The sequence below is a fragment of the Lagenorhynchus albirostris genome, chromosome 3 (genome assembly GCF_949774975.1).
Source record: "Lagenorhynchus albirostris chromosome 3, mLagAlb1.1, whole genome shotgun sequence".
Taxonomy (NCBI): domain Eukaryota; kingdom Metazoa; phylum Chordata; class Mammalia; order Artiodactyla; family Delphinidae; genus Lagenorhynchus; species Lagenorhynchus albirostris.
In genome coordinates, this window is record NC_083097.1 from 170,381,261 (window position 1) to 170,405,966 (window position 24,706).

Sequence of the window (24,706 nt, forward strand, 5' to 3'; positions counted from 1 at the left end):
AAAAAGACGTGATACATAGAAAACAGGTAAACATTTGGCAGGAGTAAGCCCCATGAATAGATAGAGGATGCACTCAGCCCTGCAGGGAGACTGAGGTCCTGGAAGAGGGAGTGAATGTGCAAAGGCCCTGAGGTAGGAATGAGAAGATAAAACAAGAGAAAAGGCCAATGCCCTCCCCTCCCCCCGCCACATGACTCCACCGCGCCTCACTCAGTTTGCCCTCACTCAGTTTGCGTGTGGAGCACGAGGTGACTGTCTCCGGCCCCCTACCGACCAAGTGGCTTTTCGGGGAGCTGGGGCTGGCCTGGAGGGGACGGGAAGTCTGAGCCCTCCTCAGCCATTTCCACAACGGGGCGGGGCGGGGGGGGGCAGTAACCAATTAGGCTTCACGAGAAGGAGGGGACGTCCCTCCGTGCCCCAGTGGGGTACAATCACTGTGTTTGGGACTACAGGAAGTGTCTATCAGGGTGTGAAGGTGCGAAGCGGGCTTGCCCAAGTTTACGGAGGCAAACGTGGTCCTGGGAGCTCCTGGCTGGCTGGAAGCCCCTTAAATGATTGCATGGCACCCTTTGGCCAAGAGACTGTAATTTTGCAGAGAATTCATCTTGCTGATGTAAGGAGCTAACTTTTAACAATGCGACGACACGCGGTGGGGACTGGAGGGTGCGGGCACGAGGCCCCCCACTCTGCCTGACCCTGCTGCTTCTGTGAACCGGAGGGATGGGAGGAGGAGGGGTGCAGTCTTGAAGGGTCGTCTTGGGTCTGGGGGAGAAGATGCCCGTTTCACTGGCTTTCTGGGCTGAGCCAAGCTTCCCTTCTCCCGCAAAGTGCACTGGGCTGGGGCTCTCCGGCTGTCTAGTTCACCGCATTCTCAAGCCTGGCACACTGGAGCCATCCAGGATTTATGTTCTGAAATCTTGTTTTTATGACAACGGAACGGCCCCGTCACTTCACGTGGCAGAGGAGACTCTGCAGGTGGGAACTCGTCCCACCCCGCCTCCCTGGCCCCCAGGTTCCCTCTGCATCTCTGGGATCCCCCTTGGCTAGGACTCAAGCTGCTCCACTGCCCAGGCCTGGCCCTGCCTCTGGGGCCCTGTGAACAACAGCTGGGCCCCACCAAGTGCCCACCATGACGACCTTCAGCTCCCTGAGCTGCACCCCACCGGCCCTGAACTGGGGGTGCCGACAGCCCCAACCCATGTCCACGGCCCACTTCATGGAAAGATGAGCGGCCCGCCCAAGGCCACAGTCCAGGTGTCACTCCCGCAGGGGCGGGGGTGGCCTGGCCAGCCCCACCCACGTGTGTGCAGGCGTCTCTTCCTCGGAGCCCGGCAAGTGGCCTCTGAACCCTGGGACCCAGGGTCCCTCACAGTGCGTCTGCAGCTCTGACCAGGCCCCCCACCACCACCAGACCAGATCCCCCAAAGCCCCAGACCTGCCAAAGAGGGCCCAGGCTCCCCACACGGAAAGGGGCTCCTCTAAGCAGAGGGAATAACAGACACAGCGTGGGTTTCTAATCCAAACGCACTTTCTTTATTCAAACCGGTCAGCGGGGACGCCCTAAAGCCCCAAGCGCGGGAGATGGGCTGGCCCGGCCTCCTCCTGGTCCTTGACGCCAGAGCGGACGCAGGCGAGCGCGGCCCCACGGCGCACCTGCAGACATGGCCAGGCACGCCAGTCGACAAAAGCAAAGAATAAACAAAAAAGAAAACACACTCAGTAGATTTCTTCTTTAAGCTCCCAGAGTTTCTGGACCAACGAGTCCCAACCCTCAAAGCCAGGAGTGAGGGACTAAAAACGCCCCTCACCTCCACCAGTGCCGACAGAAACCCTGTTTTAAATTAAAAAATAAGCGAGTATACATTGTAGAAAATTTCTCTTAAAAATCTCACAATTTGTAAATGTATATTTTTTTCTTTAACATAAAAGTTTACAATATACGGTAAAATAAAGGCTCAGGAAAATAATTGCAAAAAAAAGGAAGAAAAAGAAACCTGAAGTTTTGAATTAAAGCTGAAGAATTTTTTTAACCCTGTTGTTGAACCAGTGACTTTTTTATTGAGCTGATGGGTTAGAGAAATAATACGTTTAAAAACTTCGGTCCAGATGCCCACAGCCACCGCCAGAAGCCCCCCACGCTCCAGTTGGTATTTTCCCCAAGTTTGTGATTGTCACGAGTTCACAAGTTTGAATCCTGGCCTCAGCCGCCCGACATCCTCAAGGTGCTGCGGCTAGCGTCGGTAGGGGTGGAATCCTTGTACGTTGTGGTTCTGACCGCGTCCAAAGCCACTTCCGCTGGCGGGGGGACCCCCCGAGCCGGGCACCGAGGGGCCCCCGTAGGAGGGGGGCTGCTGGCTGGGGTCTGAGAAGCCCTGTCCGAAGCCCGCCAAGTCCTGTCCGTAACCTGCGGGGAAGGGCTCAGTGAGTTGGGACCACTTCCGCTCCCACTGGCACCCACGGCCAGGGCCCTGCGCGGGGCAAGGCATGGACCCGGAGGGTGGAGGGCCCACCTGGGGGCCTCGGCAGGACCCTGGGCAGCTGCCTTGCACAGAAAGAAAAGCAGTTCTGAGACCCCTCGGACCCCTCGTCTGTCCTGTCTGCTCTCAGCCCCTTTCCCCACTCACTGCCCTGCCCTCACGGCTGGAGAGGCCCTTGAGCCTGGAGACACAGATGATCTGGCCTGCCTTGGTGGACCACAGGCTTCTAGAAAGTTTGTCCTCAGGTGGACCACAGGGTGGACCACAGGGTGGACTCAGCACAGATTTCAGGATGGGAGGAAACGTGACAGGCCAGCCTGAGGTACAGGTACAGAGCTTGGCCCTGACGGTGCTGCCTGCACAGCCCCTCCAGGTTGGGCAGTCCCTCCTCCAAGCAGGAGCAGACCCACACCATGCGCAGTGGAGGGGGCCGTCCCGGGGGCCCAGACGCCCACCGTGCTGCCCCATGGAAGGAGAGCTCGGGGCTAGCGGGGCGGTGGCCGGACGAGATCCTTGCCCCGGCAAGGGCCCGTCCCCGAGGGCACCGCCGAGTCCACCCCCGCCCAGGATGGCAGAGGAGGCGACATCGTGGCCCGGGCGCAGGCAGTGGGGACCGTGGAGGAGGAGGCGCCACCTACCTAGGCCACATCACTGCTCAGCCTGACCATAAGAGTGTAAACAAAGTGAGGGCCGAAGCCTGGCGGCTCTGGAGAAGAGGTACCCAGGCCTGGCAAGAGACGAGACCAGGCTGACTGCCCCAGGCGGCCTCGGCAGAGGAGCAGGGGCGGGGAGGGGCACACGCGCTGTCGCTCGCACACCCCCACCGGGGGCCGGCGACCCCACACCCGCCACCACCGCCACGTCCTGCTCCGGGTGAGGTGAGAACCCACATGCTCAGGGACCGCGGCCGGGCAAGGCCCCCAGGGGAACAAGAGCGTGCGGTGTAGGGGTGCTGGGGGCGTCTGTTCAGCGCCAGCAGAGCCCCAGGCCCACCCTGTCCCCACAGGAGCTCCTCTGATGGGTGCGGACCCCGGGCTCCAGCATCCACCTAGCAAGCACCCTTGGGGACGCACAATGCTGACGTCGCACGGCCCTCACACCCGCCCTGCGCCCTACAAACCCAGACACCCAAGGCGGCAGGGCCCACCGGGGCGCCCCCAGGCACAAGGCCCCGGACGTCTGCCAGCCGCGGATGCTCCTCCGCGCCAGCGCCCTGGCTGAGACCCCAGAAACCAAGCGCCTGCATAAGGCCCGCTCGAGCCTGGGTCTCTCGAGCTCTCCCCGCGGCGCGTGGATGTGGGGAGCGAGGCACTCACCGTACTGACTGTACGGGAAGTCGGGCTGTGCCGACGGCGGTTTGCTCATGTCCGGAGCGGCCTGAGACGGAGGCGGCGGGAAGGCCAGAGGTGCAGCCCCCGGAGTGGCCGGTGGTGGGGGAACCCCTGGGGGGGCGAACTGATCCGGTGGGGGAGGTGGAGGCCCGTAGCCAAAACCTGCAGGCAGACAGGAAAGACAAACACAGACGCGGTGCTCACCCTCAGGAAGCCGCCCAGACCACCTCCACCCAGCAGCCAGGCCTCGAGGACGCCCACAGGCCGGGCCCACAGCCGAGGAAACGACCCCCACTGGGCAGAGCCCGACCAGCGGCCAGCCTGGCAGCACACGCCTAGCCGGGCGGGGCCGCAGCCCGGGTGGCCTTGGGAAGGCGGGAAGTTGTGAGCCGTCCATGAAGGGCGCCCCGCTCTTCCTCATCAGAAATGAAACTGGCCGGGGGCTGGGCCGGGAGCAGGCGCCCCTCCTGTAAGGACACGCGGTCATCAGGTGGCCCGCAGGCCCTGGTCCGGGCTACAGGGCTGCACTGCCCGGTCCCGGGTCCCTGGCCACAGGGGGCCGCTGAGCACGCCGCCCCAAGGAACACGAGGGAAGGAAGGCAGAAGACACTTCCTGCCGGCCGAACGATACACTCAGGTGGCTGCTTGTCGGCCCTACAGGATCAGGTGAGGCACTTCTCTTTCCTGATGGACACACGGTCACCACGTGTGGCCACACCCCCTCTACCCACGGTGCTGGGGGATGGAAGGCCCGCCCCAGCCCTCCAGGGGCGCCTCTTCAATTACAGCTGGGCACAAAGCAAGTGAATCAAGTCCCCTCAAGTGAAGCACGGAGAGCAGGTCCCGAGGGATCAAGGTGAGCAAGAGGGTGGGGGAGGGAGAGGGTCTCTGTGTCCGACAGGGCCCGCGGCCACTTACTGAACTGCGGGGGCGCGCCGTAGCCCTGGGGGAAGCCCTGGGGAGGGGGGAACCCTCCAGGAGGGGTAGACACGATGTAAGAGGTGAAGGGCGGAGGCGGCGGGGGGGCTCCTCTTCCTGCGGGGGGCGGTCCGTAGCCACCTGGAACACAGAGAGCAGGATGAGGGCGGGCAGAAGCCCCCAGCCCCATCCACCAGTTTCACACCCTGTTCTCTCCATCTCCTCCCAACAGGGACTCACCGATCGCCTGTCCTGCTGGCACCCACATCCCTGCAGGGAAAACAGAGAGGGGTGGGTGCTGCGTCAGCGCCATGGCGTGGACTGGGGACCCCCGCCCCCCGCGGGACCTGGTGTCCTGACGCATCACGGGTGCAGGGGAGACGTCAGAGGGGAGCCTTCCTTGGGTCGCATGGCCCCAGCCCTTCCAAGCAGCCCCTCGGTCGGGAGGGCGGGGACGCCCACAGAGCAGGGACTCAGTCGCATGTGTGGGACTCAGGCTGGGAGGCAGGAAGCCAGGGCGGCCTCCGGCCAAGCGCTGGTTCTTCCCCTGCTTGTGGGTATGAGGGCATCTGGTCTCACTAGATGGTCCCCTACAGCCGTGGCTTGTTTTGCAATAAAAACCATTCTAAAAGCCAGCCCTGGAGAGACCAGGAATAAAGCCTGGAGCCATGCAGAAACAGTCTATGAGCTTGGGGGCGCCCGGTGCCCTTCCCTGGACAGTGTTCCTTCCCTAGGTTTCTAAAGGGAATGGAGGCTCCTGGATCCTGGCTCAGGGCCCCTGGCCACCCCAAGCCTCCCCGCAAAGCTGTCCGTAAAAGCTCTGCCAGCCCCACACGGAGGGCCCACAGCCCAGGGAGCTGGAATAGACCCAAAGGGCTCAAGAGGCAGGACGCCATGCTTCCTCCCCGCTGGGTGGAAACCCCACTCTCCCCAGAGCCTCCGACCAGAGCCTGCGAGACAGTCAGCCACGTCCATCTCCCACTCCGGCCTCGTGGCACCTGCCCTTGGAGACACATCTCCGACCTCCGCCGGAGGCACCAGCCCAGCACTCCCAGCGCCCGTGGGCGGCAGACGGGACAGACCCACCCAGCCCTGGACAGGGAGGGGCCCTGGCGCAGGTTCCGGCCCCCACAGCCCACACGCGTGGCAGTGGGCACGTCCCAGCTGTGGATGGGCCCGTCGGGAGGGACGCCAGCCTTACCTTGCGGGCCATACCCCTGCTGCCACGTGGGCGGGGGCTGACCTGCCCAGCCGTTGGCGGCACTGGGCACGACCCGGCTGCCCCACTGGCTGGCCCCCGGCTGGCCTGGCGCTTGGCTTTTGCTGTCCCGTGGCTCGGCCCGTTTAACTTCCACCTAGACAAATCGAGCTCTGGTTTAGGGAGATGCTGAGGGTCTCAGACCCCCTTCCCTTCAGACACACCCTCAGATAACTTACAACTACACTTAGCATCTTATTATGACTTAAAACTAAATACTTAACTATAAACCTTATTTAGGCCAGTAACTTTTTTTCTTAAAAAAGTTTTTAAAATTCTTTTGTCTAAAAAATGTTTCTCAGGTACAACAGATCCAACTGTAAGTCACATGAAGCCCCACCCACTGCAGAGCAGGGCTGAGGGCCAAGAGTCCGCAGAGAGTTCTGTGCGTGACAGGGGCCTTTCAGTCAAGTTAAGGGGCAGTGTCAACCCAGGGTCACGCAGGTCAGGCTCAGGCCAACCATCGTGGCCCTCCTCTTGGCCCCGCCGGCCAGCTGTGCAGGCCCTCTCCAAAGCCCCCGCCCTGCCTTCGCCCTTCAGCTCATACCTGAGAAACACAGTTGGTTTACTTAGGTTTTTTATTTAAAATGTCTAATGGAAGATAAAGACTTACCTTCCCCAGGCTAACGCTTAAAGAATCTCAATTAACTCAAAATAATGTCAGAGGGAATGGATGTGATAAGAGAATCTTACATTACATCTAACAAAAAAAGTAAACAAACATGCAATAAAATGGACATTTGAATCAGTAAGCAATCTTCATACTGTGTTAGGTCAGCAGCCCAGGACCCTTCCGCTTTTGGATGTGCCAGGAGCCACAGCATGTGGAGGGTGGGACAAGGGGACCGAGGTTCCCATCCCACCAGGCCTAGCCCCGCCTACACAGCCTTTCCAATGTGGGCCGACTGACAGCAAAGACCCCCGATTCCAGGGCTGCGTTAGCATTCTAGAATCCCCAGTTATTCTTGTTTGTAGGATAAATTTTAGCAAGGAGAAAGAGACAATGAATTCACTTGGAGTTGTCCTTGGGGTCTCACAGCCTGGTGCGCCAAGCATCCTGTATTCAGAATCCCATCAATTCTGCCTAAAGGCATTCCTGGGAGAGGACAGACAGGCGGGGGACAGAGGCACAAAGACCCCACCTTCCGATGCCCCGAGGATGCTCCATGGACAGGAACAAAATCCCCAGTAGCTCAGGGCGGTGCGAAAGCAGGACCAGAGGACCCATTTCAAAGAACTCAAATTAATGAGTCTTCACACTTTCCTTAAGGGAATTTGGTTCCTGCTTACAAAGCAAAGCAGCCCTGTGATTTAAGAAGTATATATATTCTTTTGGTCTTCCTATTCTGCCCTTAGCTTTTAATTACAAGTGGGCCCCAGCCCTTCGAGACAGGGCTGGAGCTGGACTCTGCCCCTGGGAGCAGATCCGTGCACTGAGCGGGCCTCTCTGTCCCTGAAGGAGGACCTCACTTCTCCCCAGTTGTAAACGCCACAGGACCTTAAAACATGGGACACGGGCTCTTCTGAACGTGTGTTCATAACAGCGCACACCCTTGGAATCTGCAAGCTAACCTTAAACTAGAAGCATCAATGAACGTCTCAAACTGAGAGCATGACTGTGTCTCCTGCACAGTCAGGTTCGCGTGGAACTGAGTCAGCCGCCCATCTGTAAAGCGAAGGGGCGGGGGGGGGGGTACCCCTGGGGCCAGACTCCCTCCACGTCTCAGCCGACGCAGGGCTCCGGCAGAAGGGCTGGGCTTGCCAAGGGGACGAGGACAAGCCGAGGGCCTGGGAGGGGCGGCAGCCTGGGCGACTGCACAGCCCCCCACCAGCTACTCAGGTGAGAGCCGAGTTCTCAGCAAGCTCAGGGCCGGAAAATGAGGGGTCGGGCCACCTCCCGAGAGGCTCCCTCCGTGGCAGCAACACAGTATGAAGATGAAACACCAGAGGTCACTTGACTGCATGGAGTTAAGAACTATCAGGAGCATGTGGCCGGTACCGAGTTCACAGTAAGTGACCCAATTTGAAAACCAATCCTTCAGGATGTTTACGTTGCCTTCAGTTTTACACGGAACCTGTTCTCAAAGGTTCACGGCCCGGCACTTTACGGGCCGGCGTGGGACGGGAGGGGAGGGGAGGGGACACACATCTGAAGGAGTGGTCACTGAAACCAAGCCTGAGGCAACCCGTGACTTCACTGGACGCCAGCCTGCCCACCCCGCCGGCCGCCCCCCAGGGGCTCTAGAGCCAGGGGCTCCGAGAACCGGGTCCGACCCCCAGCTGGGGGTCCTGGGATGACTAGCCCGGCCCTCCTCCTGTCAAGGGATTTCCTCTCCAGTGAAATCCCGAGGTTGCCTAAGACTTAGTTTGGTCTTAAGGTAAAATAAAACTACAACTACACACTTTTTTGCCCATGATGTCGTGAAAATGCATGTTGACAGCCTGGTCCACTGATTGTTCGTCCTCGAAAGTAATAAATCCAAAACCTAGCCAACGACGAAGAGTGAATCAAGGTAGCAGGGTGTTGTGACACAAAACAGGATGATGAACAGTATTAGGGACGGGCCGAGGGATCGACCGAGGGTTTCAGCGAAGCAAGTGTGCGAGGCTGTGGGGCATGAGCACGTCTCAGCCCAGACGCCGCCTCCTCCACAGAGATGACCTTGGAATCACAGGGGCGCATCTTAGCAGCAGCCCGGACAGCAGGGCGGTGAGGGCCCGGCTGGCGGGCAGCCCCAGGTGTGTCGTGGGTGCGCTTCTGCTTTTCTGAAACCCAGGGTCCTCCCCCTCGGCTGGCAGTCGCTTTGCAGCTAGTGCTGACAGCAGCCGTACATTGTTCTAGCGCCTTAACAGAGGTACGTCTCTACCAGTTAGAGCCTCGCCAAGCTTGCCCAACGCTGTTGGGTAAGCCCGAGGAGTCCTGCCAAGGTAACGTACGTATGTATACAGGTGTCTATCTATACGTAGCTGCATAAATACACAGAGATACAGGCCACAGTGGGTTCCAGCAGGTCAAACACTGCTGTCGGCAGCAAGAGCAAGAGGCACCATGTCATCAAAAGGACAATTTCAAAGGGAAAAACAATTTAGCGTTTCCCAAACACAAGAAAGTGCAGTATAAACGAAGTTTGCTGGTCTGGTGAGCGTGGCTGCCTGGCTAGCGTGGAGTGTCCAGCCCTCAGGCTGCTGCTCTGGCTCCCCAGGGCCCATCTGCGCTGAGCACTACAGGCCCCCCACGGCAGCCAGCTGCCGGAAGACCCCGAACAACAAAGGACAGGCCAGGGGAAGGGCCAGGGCCCAGAAGGGGCGGAAGATGGGTGTGGGGGGAGGGGCACGGAGCACCGCGGGAGGTGGACGCAGGGGGCGGGGGCAGCCCCTGGCGGCAGGGGAGGGAGCACCCAGGAAGGAGGCCTCTCGAGCTGAGCAAAGAAGGATGCGGGAGCACAGCTGTGTGGACCGTGTGGAAAGACTCCTGGCAGAACTGTGGTGGGAGAAGGATGGAGGAGGGAAGGCAGCTCAGAACGGTAGGCGGCAGCCTCTCCGGGAGGCCCGTCCTCTCCGCACACGCGCCTGCCTGAGCGTGACACACGCACACAGGACCTGCACACGGCGTGGGGAGGAACTGTGAACAGACCGGAGGAGACAGGCCGCAGTGGCGGGCACGCGGGAGGGCATGAGGGAGCAAAGGCAGCGGCTGAGGTGTGTGGGGACTGAGCCCCGGGGCGGGGATGGGGAGCCTCAGATGGACCGAGGGACAGGGAGGGAGCGAGGGAGGGAGGCTTCGGAGAAGACTCAGGAAGGAGAGAAAGTAGGGACGAGCTCTCGGGGAGCCCGCTGACCAACTGCTGGCTCTGGCTCGGCTCCCACCCTCCACCCGCCTAGCACTGGGGGCCGCGCAGGGACTCGCCAAGCCCCACGGCGGAGGATGATGGCAGGAGCTACATGGGAACAGGGCCGAGGGGCGAGCCCCGAGCACTCTCCCACAGCCCCTCCTGCCCAGACCCCGCGCCGGCCGCCTGGCGCCCCCGGGCCCGGGCTGAGGACCACAGGCGGCCCACGGGGAGACTAAGAGCAGCCTCGGGACCCCCGCATCCCAAGGCGTCCCAAGATCGGAGGCAAATGGTGGAACACAACATGGGTGATGAACGGCATGTGAGAAAGTGAACGTTTTCTCCAAGTGCAGGAGTGTCTGAAGCCACAGGGCTCGCGGTCCTTAGAGTGCAAGAGGCGGTGAGTCGTGGGGAAGGAGCCCCGGGGCAGGGCTTCTAGGGACGCGTCTGTCTGTCAAGAGGCGACATCACCGCTGAGGAAGCGGAACAGAAACACACTGAAACTTCGTTTACACCCCACTGGAGCAAAGCCCGCTCCCTCCTCTGACTGCGGGACTGGCCTGTACCTGTGTGATATAATTTAGCACCTGGAGAAGAGAAATCTAAAGAGATATCGTTAATCACAAACAATTCACAGAGAGAAAAGGAAAAACAACTTACTTAACATTACTGTACTTTACTATGAAACACTTAAGTATGTCACTAAGCATGTACGTCTACATTAAAATTAAGACTAAGACTTAACAGCTTAATCGACATGAAGTGAGGATACGTTACTTAATCATGGAGGAAGAGGAGGATGAGGTTCAAATGGCAAACTATTCTCCAGCATGGCGGGCGCATGCTGTGGGCGGCGCCGGCCACGCTTGGATGCCTCGAGGGGCTGGGCAGGGGCCGCGGGGCCTGGCGCACCTAGCTCACAAGGCCGGCCCAAAAGCGGTTCAGGAACCAAAACAGGGACAGAGGCAGGGACAAATAGCAGCAGCCAGGGGGAAAAAAAAAAAAGAAAGAAAAACAAAGGGCACGGAAATTGGGCGCCCAGTGTCCCAGCCCCGCAAACCACAGTGGACGTGCAGGTGGCGGCGGGGGAGGCTGATGCGGGCGCGCTGGGGCGGCTCCTTGCCCTCCTCCCACCCGCCCCGCCGACTTAGGGGACTTACGGAAAAAAGAACAAGAAAAGAGAAAAAAGCATGGGATGGATCAAGGGAACTCCACGTTCAAGCCGAGCTGGGGCAGACCTAGCCTGACGACATGAAATGAGACTCCTGACTTCGCTGGAGTGAACTTAAAACAGGAGACGGTCGTAATTGAGCAAGTTCACAATTTAAAAGAAAGACTAATCTTTCAGGACACCCTTAAAAACATAAACCATGTTGAAATTCATGCCAAGTTGTAAAAACTTCAAAAGAACGAGCTTAAAAAAAAAAAAAAAAAAAGGTTGTACCGCCTGCCCTTGGGAAGCAGACAGGCTGGGGCTGCGTGGGAAGGGACTTCAGTCTCCAAACCACCCTCTCCTGAGGCAAGGCTCGCTACAACCACCACCTAATTGTGAGATAGTTTGCCATCTGAGGGGAAGGCCAGGGACAAACTCCATCTCTTTTACCTCGAGGCCTCTGCTTTTCCGCGTCGTAGATCATGACCACTTCCGTGACCTGGAAGGGAGATGGGCGTCTGAGGGCCCAGGTCTGCAGGTGGCACAGGCACATCTGCCTACAGCACTCCCGGCCCCCGCTGCCTGGGACTGCCTGCCGAGTGCAGGAAGTTCCGAGGCAAAAGGCCGGCTTCCTGGGCTCTGAGACCCATGGGGCCGAGAGCAGGCCGAGGGGTGCTCACGGGGCAGGGTAGGTGGCGGGTCACCAGGGGCCCAGGCCCCACGCTCCAGTGGGGAGACGAGAGCCAGGACCTCCCACCCGGGATCAGAGTCCCCGGCCTGGCTAGGCCACCACGTTCCCTTCCTCGTCCACTCCGCACAAGTTCCTGCCAGGCCCTGGGTACAAAGAGGTACCACCAGGCAAGCACGCTGCAGCCGGGGCACGCGTGGCCGGTGGAAGCCTGGGGGGACTTCGTGTCTCTGCTTCGGATGAGGGGACAGCCTCCCAGCCCACTGGCCCCCTAAGCCCTGCCTGTGTCCTGTCTGCCCCGCTAGAACTCAGCTCCCCAAAGTTTTTTAGCCTCTTCCAGAAAACAAACCCACCCGCCCCCCCATCCTAGGGGAGGGGGCGGAAGCCTCACCCAAGCCCAGCCCCTTCTTCCTGACACCATCTAGCGCTTTCCACCACAGTGGCTACAACCGACCCGAGGGCCTTCCAGGAGGTCAGTCTGCCCCATTTACAGTAAGTCCTCTCCTGGGATGGTAACTGGCCAGGCAGGGAATGGATGGGGCTTTGGTCTGCTTTGTGCCAGGCTCAGCCTCCCCAGGACACAGGGCTGCGCCACTCCCGCCCTGACCGACCTGCTGCTGGCGCGGGGAGAACTCACCACTCCAAATTTCTTGAAGTATTCCCTGAGCTCTGTCTCACCACAATTGTGAGGAATTCCACCGACAAATATCTTATTTGATTTACTGTTATCACTCCTGGGTCCTTTCTGCTGTTTCAAGGAGGAGAAGATGGTTAGTTCACGTCGGGAAACTTCCTAACACTCCCCGCTATTGTGCACGGTGTGGCCTCTGAAGGTCAGACCAGAACCCCAGGAGCCCAGTGAGTCCAGAAAACCGCAACGGCCGCTGTACGAATGAACGCGTCCACCCGCCGACAGAGGATGGGGCGCCCCAAGCACGCCCACCCATGGCGCCTGCCAGCTCTGCGGTGTGGAACCCAGGGCTTTAGGAGAGGAGAGCGAGTACCAGGGTGGCCTGCACAAACCAAACTGGCAGACCAGGCTCGCTTCCAGGGGCAGTGTGTAAGCTGGTGACGCACAGACGGTGGAAAGCTCTGGTAACTGAGGCTCAGTTGCCACCTCTTCCGCCTTCTGGCCTGGACCCCGCTCTCTGTGGACACCCCGCGCTGCCACCCCCCAGACACCAGCAGCTGGGGACGCAGAGGCTGCACTTTTGGGCATGGGGGCAGGGTGCCAGCGGCAGGGGCAGGCGCAGAGGTGGGTACACATACGGCCGGCCTCCACAGCCACGGGTTCTGTGTCCTTGGATTCCACCAACCGTGGATCAAAAATATTCAGAAAAAAAAATTCCACAAACTTCCACAAAGCAAAACTTGAATTTGCCGCACACCAGCCAACTATTTACACTGTATGAGGTATCATGAGTCATCCAGAGATGGTTTAAAGTGCACAGGAGGACGTGCGTAGGTTACAGGCCATTTTACATAAGGGACTTAAGCGTCTGTGGATTCTGGTCACCTCGGGGGTCCTGGAAGCAGTCCCCGCAGATCCCACCGAGGGACGGCTGTGTAGATCACTGATGCTGACCACTGATGAATCTGGGCAGTGTTTTATTTAGGTGTTCACTGTACCACTCTTTTTCTGTATTTGATATTTCCTAACAGAAAGCGGGAAAAATACGCCCTTGGTCTGAGGCCCCTGATGGAAATGCAGGTGCCCAGGCCCCAGCCCCGCACAGCCCCCAGCAGGGCTTTCCTCGAGGACAGGGCACTCTGGGTGATGGCTGGCCTGGCGCCGGGGGGCACACGCGGCTCAGAGTCCCAAGGTGGGTTCTGAACTCAGCAGGCCTCCTCCCTGGAGAGGAGCAGTCAGCAGAGCACTGAGCGGTGGGGGGCCAGGAGCAGTCGGCGCGGATACAACGGAAGGTTCCTAACGACAGATGGCTGTGAGCCGTCGTTTGCAAGGTAGACTAATAAGAAACTTCTCGGCTACGAGATAAAAAACTTCCAACACCGAATCGACCCGAGCCGTTCTCAGCTGCTCAACCTCATGCTGGAAGCCCTCCTGTTGCTCAGTCTGAGTGAGCAAGGACCCAGGTCGGAGACACGGCTCCCCTCGCATCAGCGGCTGCGGGACACCCAGCAGGAGCCCCCAGCCCCTTACCCAGCCTTCCTTCGGCCGCGTCCTCTCCGGCTGCATCCCCCGAGGCGTACAGGGCTTTGGGTCGATCTGTTGGAAGTTTCAAAGGAGCAGTGGTGAACAGGAGGCTTGCTTCCCCCAGAGAGAAGGTGTGAGCAGCAGGGCCAGGGGCACAGGGCCCATCAGGTGGCCCGGGCTGCATCCTGGCCCAGCACCCAGTCTAAGCTCAGAGCCTTAACCCTTCAAACCAACCCCACGGGAAAGCAGTCCTCGACACACACACACCACAGCTTGGGCACAGAGGCACGCCCAGGAACCACACACAACAAGACAGAGAGCTTTCTTCGGGGACCAGCACTCACGTTTCGGCCATCGAGGGTGTGTGGTCTGCTGGCCAGCACTGTGCCCACGCAGTTTGGGTCTTTGAATTTGACGAACCCAAAGCCTCGAGACTGGTTGGTTGTCTTGTCTTTCATGATCACGCAGTCCACAACCTCTCCATACTGGGAAAAGTAGCTGCGCAGTGTCTCTGCTCAAAGATCGAGACATACGCACATGCACAGCAGGGCATTAGGCAGGTCACACACTCCCAGCCCATCAGCCTGACCTGTAAAGTGTGCAGCTAGGAACCTTTAAACTGGCTGATCCACTGACAGGGGGGCAGCGGAGAGGGTGAAGGACGGGGCGCCAGGGAAGGGAAGGTGCACCCCATCTCCGCGGGAAGAAAAAAGGCCACAGCTAAGTAGGCAGAGCCAGCGGATCCCTAGCCCTCCTGGCTCCACCTCCACACGCCAACAGCCTCTGCCTTCAGAGCTGGCCACCCTCCCCGACTGTGACCATGACCATGACCATGAAGCATCAGGACGAGATCAAGTTCCAAAGCCCACGATCATTCATCTCTGCCCCCATCAACTCCTGATCAAGTGCCCCTTCCCAGAAGCCAAGACAATAAATAAGTCAGGAATTAAAGACAATTCACACAATCCAAAGACCGAGGTCCATTCGCACCTACCTTGGGTGGTGCTCCAGTCAAGACCGCCCACGAAGAGCTTCCTGCAATGCAACGAGAAAACATTCAGGGTCAAGAGGGTTCTGCCCTGGGAACTCCCCGGTGATCCAGTGGTTAGGACTCGGCGCTCACTGTCGTGGCCTGGGTTCAAGCCCTGGACAGGGAACTAAGATCCCGCAGGCTGCATGGCACAGCGCCCCCCGCAAAAAAAGAGGGTTCTGCCCAAGGTGCCGACCATCTGGCCTACCCTAAGGTGGTAACCCGGGGCATGGCCGTGGCCCAGCCTCATCAGTCAAAGGCATGAAAGAGGCCTCCAAGATCTGCCCACGGGGCTGGAGTGAGAGTTAGAACATCCCAAGTCGCATGTACACGCTGACCTCAACCACAGTAAGAAAAGAGAGATCGACGGCACCCCCTACCGTGCCAGTTTGGGAGCAGGATCACGGGGCAGCTTCCCAACTGCTCAGCAAACACCAAAGGTTTCCAAGTCCAGAGCTGAGATCCCACGCAACAAACTCGGACGACAGCGGGGATGAGGGCTTTAGGACAAAGCTGGGATATGCAGCACGTGGTCACAAGTAAGGACCCACAAATCACTGGGGAGGTCCCTGGAGCTCAGACGTGGCAGGGTGGCCCGGGCTGTCCTTTTGGACAGGTGCCCTAGAATGTTTGAGAGGAAAACTTCCGGTGGTCTCCCTGCCTAGTGTCCACATAGTCCCGGGGCGGGTCCAGAACCCAGGAACCTTCCACTGCCCGCCACTTTCAGGCTGGCTGGGCCTAAGTGAACGGAGAGGTGCCCTGTGCTGCAGGCTCCCAACCCGATCCGGGGCAGGTGTGATAGGGCAGGCAGGGGACGGGGCTCTCCATCCCACCTGCTGCCATGGGGAAAGGAATGACACCGTCACCCTCGGAAGAGCACCCAGGCACTGTCCCCATCCACAGCCAACCCCACCTTGCTTGGCGTGAAGACAAAACAGCCCCCCGAGGCTGAGCGCGCTGAGCCTCCGAGCGCCCGAAAACCGGCAGCTGCGATGCAAGGACAGACCCTTGCAGGGCAGTGGCCCTAGCCGCACTCAGGGGTCCCTCCCACTGCGGCTTTCTGCCTGGGGGAGAGAAACTCAGTGTGGAAGAAACAATTTCCCCACCCCAGACAGGTGGCCCCTGCCATCCTCAACATGCCCCCGTCCCCCGACACAGAGCGCGTTTCTGGATCGGGACGCCAGCTCACACCCGGGCCTCGTGACCTTCCTGTCCTGTCCCCTACGCATCCCTGCGAGGTCAGACCAGGCTCCTCCTGCCTCCCAGAGACCCTGGGGAGTACAGCCCGCAGCTGTGCCCCACTGCCCCAGGGCCTGGCACCCAGGCAGGCAATGACCGAAGGGCCCTGAGGCTGGCAATGGACCGCCTCTGTGCCCAGGCCTTGGGCACAAGCACAAACGGGTTTGCTGTGGAAAAGCAGCTTGAAGAAACAAAGGAGCTGGAGCATTCTCAAAAAACCTGAGACAAACGCCAACTCACTTAGAGGAATACCCACCTCTGTTTAGCCTGCATGTGATCAGGACAGGAAGGTTGTCAGCCAGTCCCTCCAAGCAACCCAACCCCCATGCCGCTGAGGAGGAAGGAACTGGTCTGACCAGTCCAGGTTCCAGCCCTCGTTTAAATTTCAAAATCAGACGTTAAGGGGAAAAGAGAGAGAAAGGCCATCACCTGTGCAAATTGACAAAACCGGAATCTGCCCTGTGTATTAGATGATGATATGGTGTTGATATGTGCTTCCTGATTTTATCACTGTGCTGTATTTAGAAAACGTTTCTGTTCTTGGAAAACAGGACACACAGGAGCGTCCAGAGGCGCACAGGGCTGGAACGTGGCATGGAAAGCATGCAGCGGGGCCGGCGTGAGGAGATCGTGGCGACTGTGCCCCTGTTCCTGCCACTGCTCTGTGAGTCCCAAGTTATATAAACTAGGAGGCGAAAGCTGCTCACCCCTGAGAAGATGCCAGGAGCACAGCTGGCACAGGAGAGAGCTCTTTGTGACCGGAGACCCCATGCCAGCGCTGTGCTGGGTGCTTTATATATTTCCTTTCCTCCTGCTCCCTGTCTGCAGATGCAAGTTCCGGAAGGCCCAGGGAGACCTCGCTGACTCGCGGTGGCAGGGACTCGGGGGCTCTAGGCAGACTTGGCGCCATCGCCGGTATCACAGCCAACACACCTGCACAGGGCGCCGGGCTCTGCCCACCCTGCTGCCGTCGTGGGGTGGCCCAGACAGACTTGCTTGGCACCAGATGACCTCAGGCCTTTCTGGGCCTCAGCAGATGAAGGGTCAGCTGACCCTGCGTGGCAGCCTCTCTCCAGCCCTTCCCTGCTATGAAGGGTGCCAGAGTCATCACTCAGCTGAAGCTGGAAACTGGGGGCCCTCCCACAGACCCCACCCTGCCCCCAGGGGACCTCCTGGCTCTGTCACACGCTTCCATCCCTGGAGACCCGAGAAGAGGTCTGCAGTCAGCGCTGGCTGCCGGGGTATGCACCCCAACTGCCGGGATGGGATCGCTGCCTTCCTCCAGGAAGGGGTTTGGCACAAGTGACCAGGTGCTGGGGTCTGGGAAACACTCACCCTCTTCCGGCTGCTGAATGGAAACCTGCTCTGGATGACTCCCCTGTCCTTGCTCTGGGTACTTTAGGGCAACTGTGTGGTATGTACACCAGAAAGTCAGGCTCCGGTGGCTTCCCCGGCCCAGGCTGCCCACGGCAGGCACCACATGCCGCGCCCAGGAGGACAGGGGGCCAAGGCCAGGACCCCTCACACGGTCCGGCAGGCGGCCCTCTCCTCGACAGCCTGTGTTCACGCCTTTCTGCAGCCAGGGAGCCAGCCACCCCACTTCCAGCCCTTCTGCTGTGACAGACTGGACACCCCAAAGACAGTGGTCGGGGCAGGGATCTCACTCCGCAGGCTGGGCTTCCCTCCACCGGCCGGTGAGATCACCTCTCACAAACTATGGGGCCGCACAACACATGGAAAGCCTGGGTTGACCTTCGCTGAGCACGTGGGAGGCGCGCCAGCTCCCAAAAGACACCACAGCCCACCAACCCCCGCTGGCCGGAGCCCCCCAGACAGCGACCTCCGCCGAAACACAGCCGCGCTCCCCTGCAGGGGTGCCCCCAATTCTAGCCTGGCCACCCTGGGAGTGACCTTGACCGAGTCCCCTGACCCTTCTAAGCCTCGGTGTGCCCTGCCAAGGGAGGAGTCAGAGCTGAAGCTACAGAGGTCCAGCGCAACCCAGGGCAGGGGTTCTGAGGAGGGGCCCCGCACAGAGGGCAGCACGCCATCAAGTCCAGGTGCTGGGCCCACTGCAACGGCCAGAACCAGAAGGGAGTCAAGCGGAGCAGCCCCCAGCATCACAGCCAACTGTACAGGCGTCCAACAGCCCTGGGACACACGTCCTAACCCACGGAAGCGAGTGGCATGGACACACTGGGAACCAGGCCTCAAAGAGCAAATGCTCCCAAACAGGGGTCTCACCTGGACAATCCTGCCCCCAGGGGACACTGGACCACGTCTGGGGACATCTGTGGCTTCTGGCATCGAGGGGGTGGGGGCCAGGGATGCTGTTCCACACCCTGCAGAGCCCAAGACAGCTCCAAAATGCAAGAGAGAAGCCCCAGGGAAAAGGCCCTCCACCCCCATCCCTACAGGGCAGGACACCTCTTGCCCCACCACACAGCGGCCCCCCCAAAGGGTGCTCACGCCCACAGGCCTCAGGAAGCTCGGCCCTGCATGCTCCCGGTCTACACCCACGGGGCCAGCCAGAGCTCAACGGAAGGCTCTCTGCATTCAAAGCCTCCACAAGTAACCATTCCAGAAAGAGCCACGCCCATGAGGGACCCACAGGCTCCACCCCAGGACCCCTCCAGTGCTAAGTCACCTGAGCCCTCATGTGCCCCCCCATCACCCACCTCCCGCGTTTCTGTCCTGAGCAGCCATGCCCACACCTCTCTCCAGAGACCCAGTGCTGCTTTCCCTCCCCTCCCCCAGGTCCCTCCTCGCCCTGGGACCCTCCCTTCCCTTCAGTCACATCCAAGGGTCCCTGTCTCACCAGCCCGGGGGAACGCCAGCAGAACCACATCTGCCAGATAAAACCCCCCTCAAACTCCTCTCCGGCTCCATGACACATCAGCCCCCAGAACCTCAGTCCGGGGACCCCTCTTAAGCTGACTCTCCAAGGCCACGGAGGAGACCGGGACACAACCCTGACCGCTCCCCGGCCCTCAGCAAGGTGAGCACCTGTCCCGCTGGGCGGCCCAGGAGGGAGGACATCTGCTCGCCCGTGGCACCTGGCTCCACGAGGCCACACGTGACACCTGCTGCTCCTATTGGACCTCTGCCCTCAAGACCCGCCCCGGCTCTGCTCGGGCCACTGTGACAGCCAAGATGACGAAAACATGAACTAAAAGCAGTGGCCTCACCAGCCCCTGTACAGTCCAGACGCAGGGAAGCTTTGCCTTCAAAGGCTCAAACTCAAAAGTGCAGATCCCCGATGGGGCGGCACCCCAGGCATCCACCCACTTCCTGAGGACGCAGGTACCCTCGACAGTGGAGCCGCCCCTCTGGCCTGGGAGCCGCTTGGGAGGGGCTGACCAGACACCAAAGCGAAGGAGGTCTGAGGGGAGGGTGGGTGCCGTCAGCGATCAGTGAGACTGTCACATCCCCATAACATAACTACCACATGGTCTGAGCATGACGCACGCTCCCACACGGTGACCACCCCAAGTGGGCAACGGTGGTCCCCCCCACGGGAAACTCCAAGAGGGCCCATCACCAGGGAGCCGGATGAGGTCACGAGCACTGAACTAGAACAGCCACACAGATAAGGAAGTCAAGGTGGACCCGGACTTCCAACAGCAATCAGAAACAAGCCTCCCACAGCAAACAGAAACTGACCAATGCTTTGGGGCAAAGCAATAAAGTTTCTGGGACACCTGACATCTACAACTTTAGAACTCAGGTAACCTGGGTGCATTCACCAGGGTGGCGAGGGGAACGCGGCCAGGCAGGTCCCTGATCCTGATCCTGGTTCTGCTACTTGCTCTGCGGCCTCCCCAAGCTGCCTATGGGTCTGGGGTGGGTCTGCGGTGCCAAGGGTGGGACCCTTCAGACCCAGCCTTGGATCCTTGCTCCACCATCTCCCAGGGGTTGGTACAAGCTGTAGGGGTGAACCGCCAGGGACCCCTGTCTGGCCGTCTCCTCGAGGGCACACCGAGGGGCAGCCTCTTGGATCTGGAGGCTCCCTGCCTTCCCAGGCGAGAGAAAAGGCAGCCCAGGCCTAAAGAAGTCAGCCTCTTGGCCGCAGAAGGCTTGGCTGTCAGGAAAAGAGGCCCATGTGGCTGTGGAAGACCTGCTGCCGCTCCCTCAGGTCCTGCCCCTTTCGCCGCAACTTTCTTGCTGCCCACATCCTAGTTTCCCAGCGGAAGCGCTGCAACTTTTCACTTACCCGACACACAGCTCAGACTTCCAGTGCCTGTACGTCTTTCCTAAACAAAGCAGGCTAGGAGCTACACGCCTTCTTTCTGGTCCTCTAAATGCTGTGGGGTTCTGGACACTTTATGTCCTATGGGGTAACGTGCTGCTGGAACCTGGCAGGGGCTCAGTGAGGCCAGCCACCCACCACCCAACAATGACTTACTCACCAAATCAAGCGTTTTGTAAACACCACATCTGTTCAACGCTAAGTGCACGGAGAAATGTACACAAGGCCTCGGAAACCCAGCCCAGGCTGTTTTGCCATCTCCGCAAAAAGAATTTAACTGTAAAATTACGCTGATGCTGTAGAAACCAGTCTCTGCAAAGAAAACTAGACCAAACCCCTAGACTAGGGCAGAATGGGATTTCCTAGCTCCTGTGGGATCACTCTCCTCTCCAGCTCGTTTAGCATTAGGCAAGATTATAATTAAAAGGGAAACTTAGCTATAACAAACCTTCTCTCACTAACAGTTGCACCAAGGAGAAAGACCTCAGGAGCAAGCCTGTCTGTCCACCTCCCAAGTTTCTCTTTCTCTTTATCTTAAACCCGCCCATGGGGGTTAGGTGGGGGCTGAGCAGGAAGGGGCTCCAGCAACATAAAAACAACAGTTGCAGCACCCCATCAGGTGGCGCGGAGGCGCTGAGATGGTGGACACTGCGGGGTGCGCTGCTTGCAGACCGGGGACGGCCCCCCATGACCTTGGCCCTCGGGCCTTCGGTTTGCGAAACTACACTTGGGAGGAGAGTAGATGGTGGAGTGGGCACTCGCTGAGTCCCGAGTGGGATAAGCTGGGCGGCGGCAGAACTGGAACCCCCCCCCCCACCGACCGGGCCGCCACGTGCGCTGACCCGCCAAGTTCGTGCACGGGCTGGGGGCTCCCTGGACCCCACAGGTTCCTGTTCGAGGTCCCCGAGGAAAAGCACGAGCACGGGGACGGTTCCGCCCCCCCCCCCCCCCGCCCAGCGAGAAATCCAGGCGCGGGGGCAGACAGGGTGCCCCGGACCCCCCCCATCCCGGGTTCCCGATCGAGGGTCTCCCTGCGGTAAACTCCGGCTCGGCGGCGGGGTCTCCCCCAGTCAGGAAACAGCAGGGACCCCCAGGTGAGGCTCGGGGTTCCTGGCCAGGAAGCGACGGGGCGTCCGGACCTCCAGGACTCCCCGGATCCCCCGGTGGAGGTTCGGGGTCCCCGACCACGAGGCGGTGGGACACCCGGACCCTCAGGACTCCCCGGATCCCCCCGTTGAGGCTCGGGGTCCCCGGCCACGAGACGGCGAGGCGCCCGGACCCACAGAACTCCCCGGACCCCCGGTTCCCGCTAGGGGTCCCCGGCCACGAGGCGGCGGGGCGTCCGGACCCCCAGGTCCCCCCAGGGGCCCCCGGCCCATCGCGCCCCCGGGCTCCCGGCCGCCGGCTCGGCACGGCCCCGCGGCGTGACCTTGACGGGCCGGGCGGGTCTGGGCGGGGGCCGGCCGAGGCGGCGGCGCGGGCCGGCGCGTCCTCACCCGATCTCGTCGGCGCCCGAGTTGTTCATGGCGGCGGCGAAGGCGCTCGGCGTCCGGGCCCCCTGGCTCGCTCCCGCCTCCGGAAGGTCACTGGCCCCGGCGCCCTCCCCACAGCCGCGGCCCGGATCTGCGCAACGGCGGCGGCCGCGCTGCCTCCTCCCCTCAGCGCCAACGGTCACCGCGCGTCCCCGCGCCCGCGCCGCCGCCCTGCGCTCGCCCGGGCGCGCTCCCGCACGGGGCCTCCGGGGGCGGAGCCAGGGGTGCGCCCCGTGTGCGTGCTGCGTGCGTGCGGCGGGGCCCGCGCCGCCGCCGCTTGGCCGCCGCGCGTCGGCCTTCCTCCTCGGCGACTGCAAGCGCCGCCGCGGGGCACGTTGGGAAGTGGAGTCCCGCGCGCTGGCGTCGGCCCCGCCCCGAGGAGGAGAGCGCTCGGATCGAGCCGCGTGCGTGCGCGTGCTGCGAGCGTGCGTGCGTGCGCGGCGGCGCGGGGCGCGTGCGCGGCCGGGCGCTCGGGACTAGGCACCGCGGGGCGCAGGCGCGGCTGCGGCTTCCTTGTTCAGTCTCGAGTGCGGGGCGGGGCCACGCATGGGGTCAGCCGTGGGAAGAGGCCACGCCCGCACCCCGCCGGGCCGCGGGACGCTTCGGCGCCACGTTCGGTTCCTGCGCCTCGACTGCTCCCGCTGCCCCCAGAAGACGATACCGACGGTCAGAGAGGCTCATTCAACTGCCGAAGGTCACTTAAGGAAAGAACTGGAATCAAATCCAACAGTTGGCTGTAGATGCAATGATTATGAAAACACATTGAGTCCCTGCCATGTGCCAAGGATTGTCCTGCCCTCATTTGTCCACACCGGTGGTTTTCACCCAGGGTGATTCAGCCTCCTTCTCCCCTCGGGGGACAATGAGCCATGTCTGGAGATACGGTTTTGGTTGTCACCACCGGAGGTGGGTGCTACTGGCATCTAGTGGGTGGAGGCTGGGGATGCTGCTAAATATCCTACAATGGGCAGGACGGTCCCTCCAGCAAAGAATAATCTGCCCAACACGTCAACACGGAAGGTGGAGAAACCCAGGTCTACACGGACCATAATAAAAGCTGACCTGAATGATGTTGTCAGATGGTGGTTTGTGCTGCGTGGTGACTTTCCACTCACTTTCTCAGCCTCTTGGTGGCCTGACAATATAACTGATTCACCATAAAATGAAACAAATGTGAGGAATCAAGGAACCAGGTCACAGGCAAACAGTATAACATAAAACATTTAAAATACACCTCACTTTGGCCACTTTACAGTTTGCAAAGCACATTGGCATCATCAGATCCACCAGAGGAGAGTAACTTATTAGTCCCCATTCACAGGTGAGAAGCAGAGGCTCAGCAGAGGGGAAAGGAGTGGCCTCAGGTGGCATTGGGCAGGTGTTCTGTCTTCCCCCTGGGGGCTCTGTGAAGTTTCTCTGGTCAGAAGAAAGCAGTAACACTTGCGGGGGTGGGGGGGCTGGCTCCCCACTTGGGGGGGCGGGGGAGCACGGCCCAAGTGCTCAGTCAGACAGACACGCCCTAGGTTGCTCACACTTCACTATTAGAAGAGCAGAAAATTGGAAGCAACCCCCATGTCCATCCACTGGTGACAGGATAAATAAACCACGAAGGGCGTGAATGACATGCACAGGATGTGGTCAAATGAAGGAAGGCAGACACAAACTGTTAAAAAGAAAATACTTTTAGGGCTTCCTGGTGGCGCAGTGGTTGAGAGTCCGCCTGCCGATGCAGGGTACACGGGTTCGTGCCCCAAGTCCGGTAAGATCCCACATGCCGCGGAGCGGCTGGGCCCGTGAGCCATGGCCGCTGAGCCTGCGCGTCTGGAGCCTGTGCTCCGCAACGGGAGAGGCCACAACAGTGAGAGGCCCGCGTACCGCAAAAAAGAAAGAAAGAAAGAAAGAAAATACTTTCAAAAATACAGACACCTACCAGGGCTAAAACAACAAGCAGCTATGTACCTGCCACTGAAACGAACACATGTTATTAGCGTTTTTGTCACGTTTGCTTCAGATCTTTTTAAAAAAATGAACTTGACGGTTTGCTTTTCCCTCCTCCCCGTTCACTTCCTTCCTCCCACCCCAGGGCAAACGGTGGGACAAAAACGGGTATGTGCACACTTTCCTGAATTTACTCCTAACGTGGGTTCAGGCATACCCAATACACAGAATATAGTTTTGGCTCTTTTTTTCATTGTGGTAAAATACACGTAACATACAAGTTATCGTATCCCTTTACAAATGCACAGCTTGGTGACATTAAGCACATTCACATTGCTGTGCAACCATCCCCACCATCATCTCCAGAACTTTCTCATCTTCCCAAACTGAAACTTGGGAAGTTTCAGTTTGACTCCCCAGCCCCTCCCCCAGCCCCTGGCCCCCACCATCTACTTCCTGCCTCTGTGGATGTGACTCCTCCAGGGACCCCCTGTGAGTGGAATCAGACAGTATTTGTCATTTTTCATCTAGCTTATTTCACTGAGCATCGTGTTCTCAAGGTCCATGCACGTTGTAGCGAGTATCAGTGCTTCACCCCTTTTCATGGCTGAGTGATGGTCCCCTGCGTGGAGGGGCCACATAGCATTTATTCATCATCTGTTGATAGACACTTTGGTTGTTTCTACCCTTTGACTATTGTGCATAATACTGCTAAGAACGTGGATGTACAAATAAATGCCCATTTGGTCCCTTTTACTTTAAAACATAACTACATGTAGCACTGTATACACAGAAAACATACAGCTATGTGGACATTGCCTGGTAGAGGGGAGACCTGGGCAGAGGGTAGGGATCATGGGGACCTTGTTCTGTCATAGCTGCCATGTGACTTGTAATTATGTCATGTACTT

At 59.7% G+C, this 24,706-nt stretch overlaps 1 protein-coding gene across 11 annotated transcripts; it reads right to left on the reverse strand.

Moving 5' to 3' along the window:
• Nucleotides 1-1,510: 1,510 nt before the first annotated feature.
• Nucleotides 1,511-22,015, reverse strand: DAZAP1 (DAZ associated protein 1). Of its 11 annotated transcripts, none has more exons than XM_060145788.1 (13): nt 21,822-22,015; nt 14,805-14,845; nt 14,155-14,321; nt 13,817-13,882; nt 12,293-12,403; nt 11,418-11,466; nt 8,388-8,470; nt 5,928-6,081; nt 4,967-4,996; nt 4,727-4,867; nt 3,794-3,970; nt 3,116-3,204; nt 2,266-2,404 (listed from the first exon to the last, which is right to left on the reverse strand). In XM_060145788.1, exons 1-12 carry the CDS (start codon nt 21,848-21,850, stop codon nt 3,116-3,118), a joined length of 1,137 nt encoding a protein of 378 aa, XP_060001771.1. In that variant the 5' UTR covers nt 21,851-22,015; the 3' UTR covers nt 2,266-2,404. The 11 variants fall into 11 exon arrangements, with proteins under 11 accessions (XP_060001769.1, XP_060001767.1, XP_060001766.1 ...); XM_060145787.1 differs by lacking the exon at nt 21,822-22,015 and adding an exon at nt 18,321-18,727; XM_060145786.1 differs by lacking the exon at nt 3,116-3,204 and having other exon boundaries at nt 1,511-2,404; nt 12,293-12,400; nt 21,822-22,008.
• Between the last annotated feature and the right edge of the window lie 2,691 nt (nt 22,016-24,706).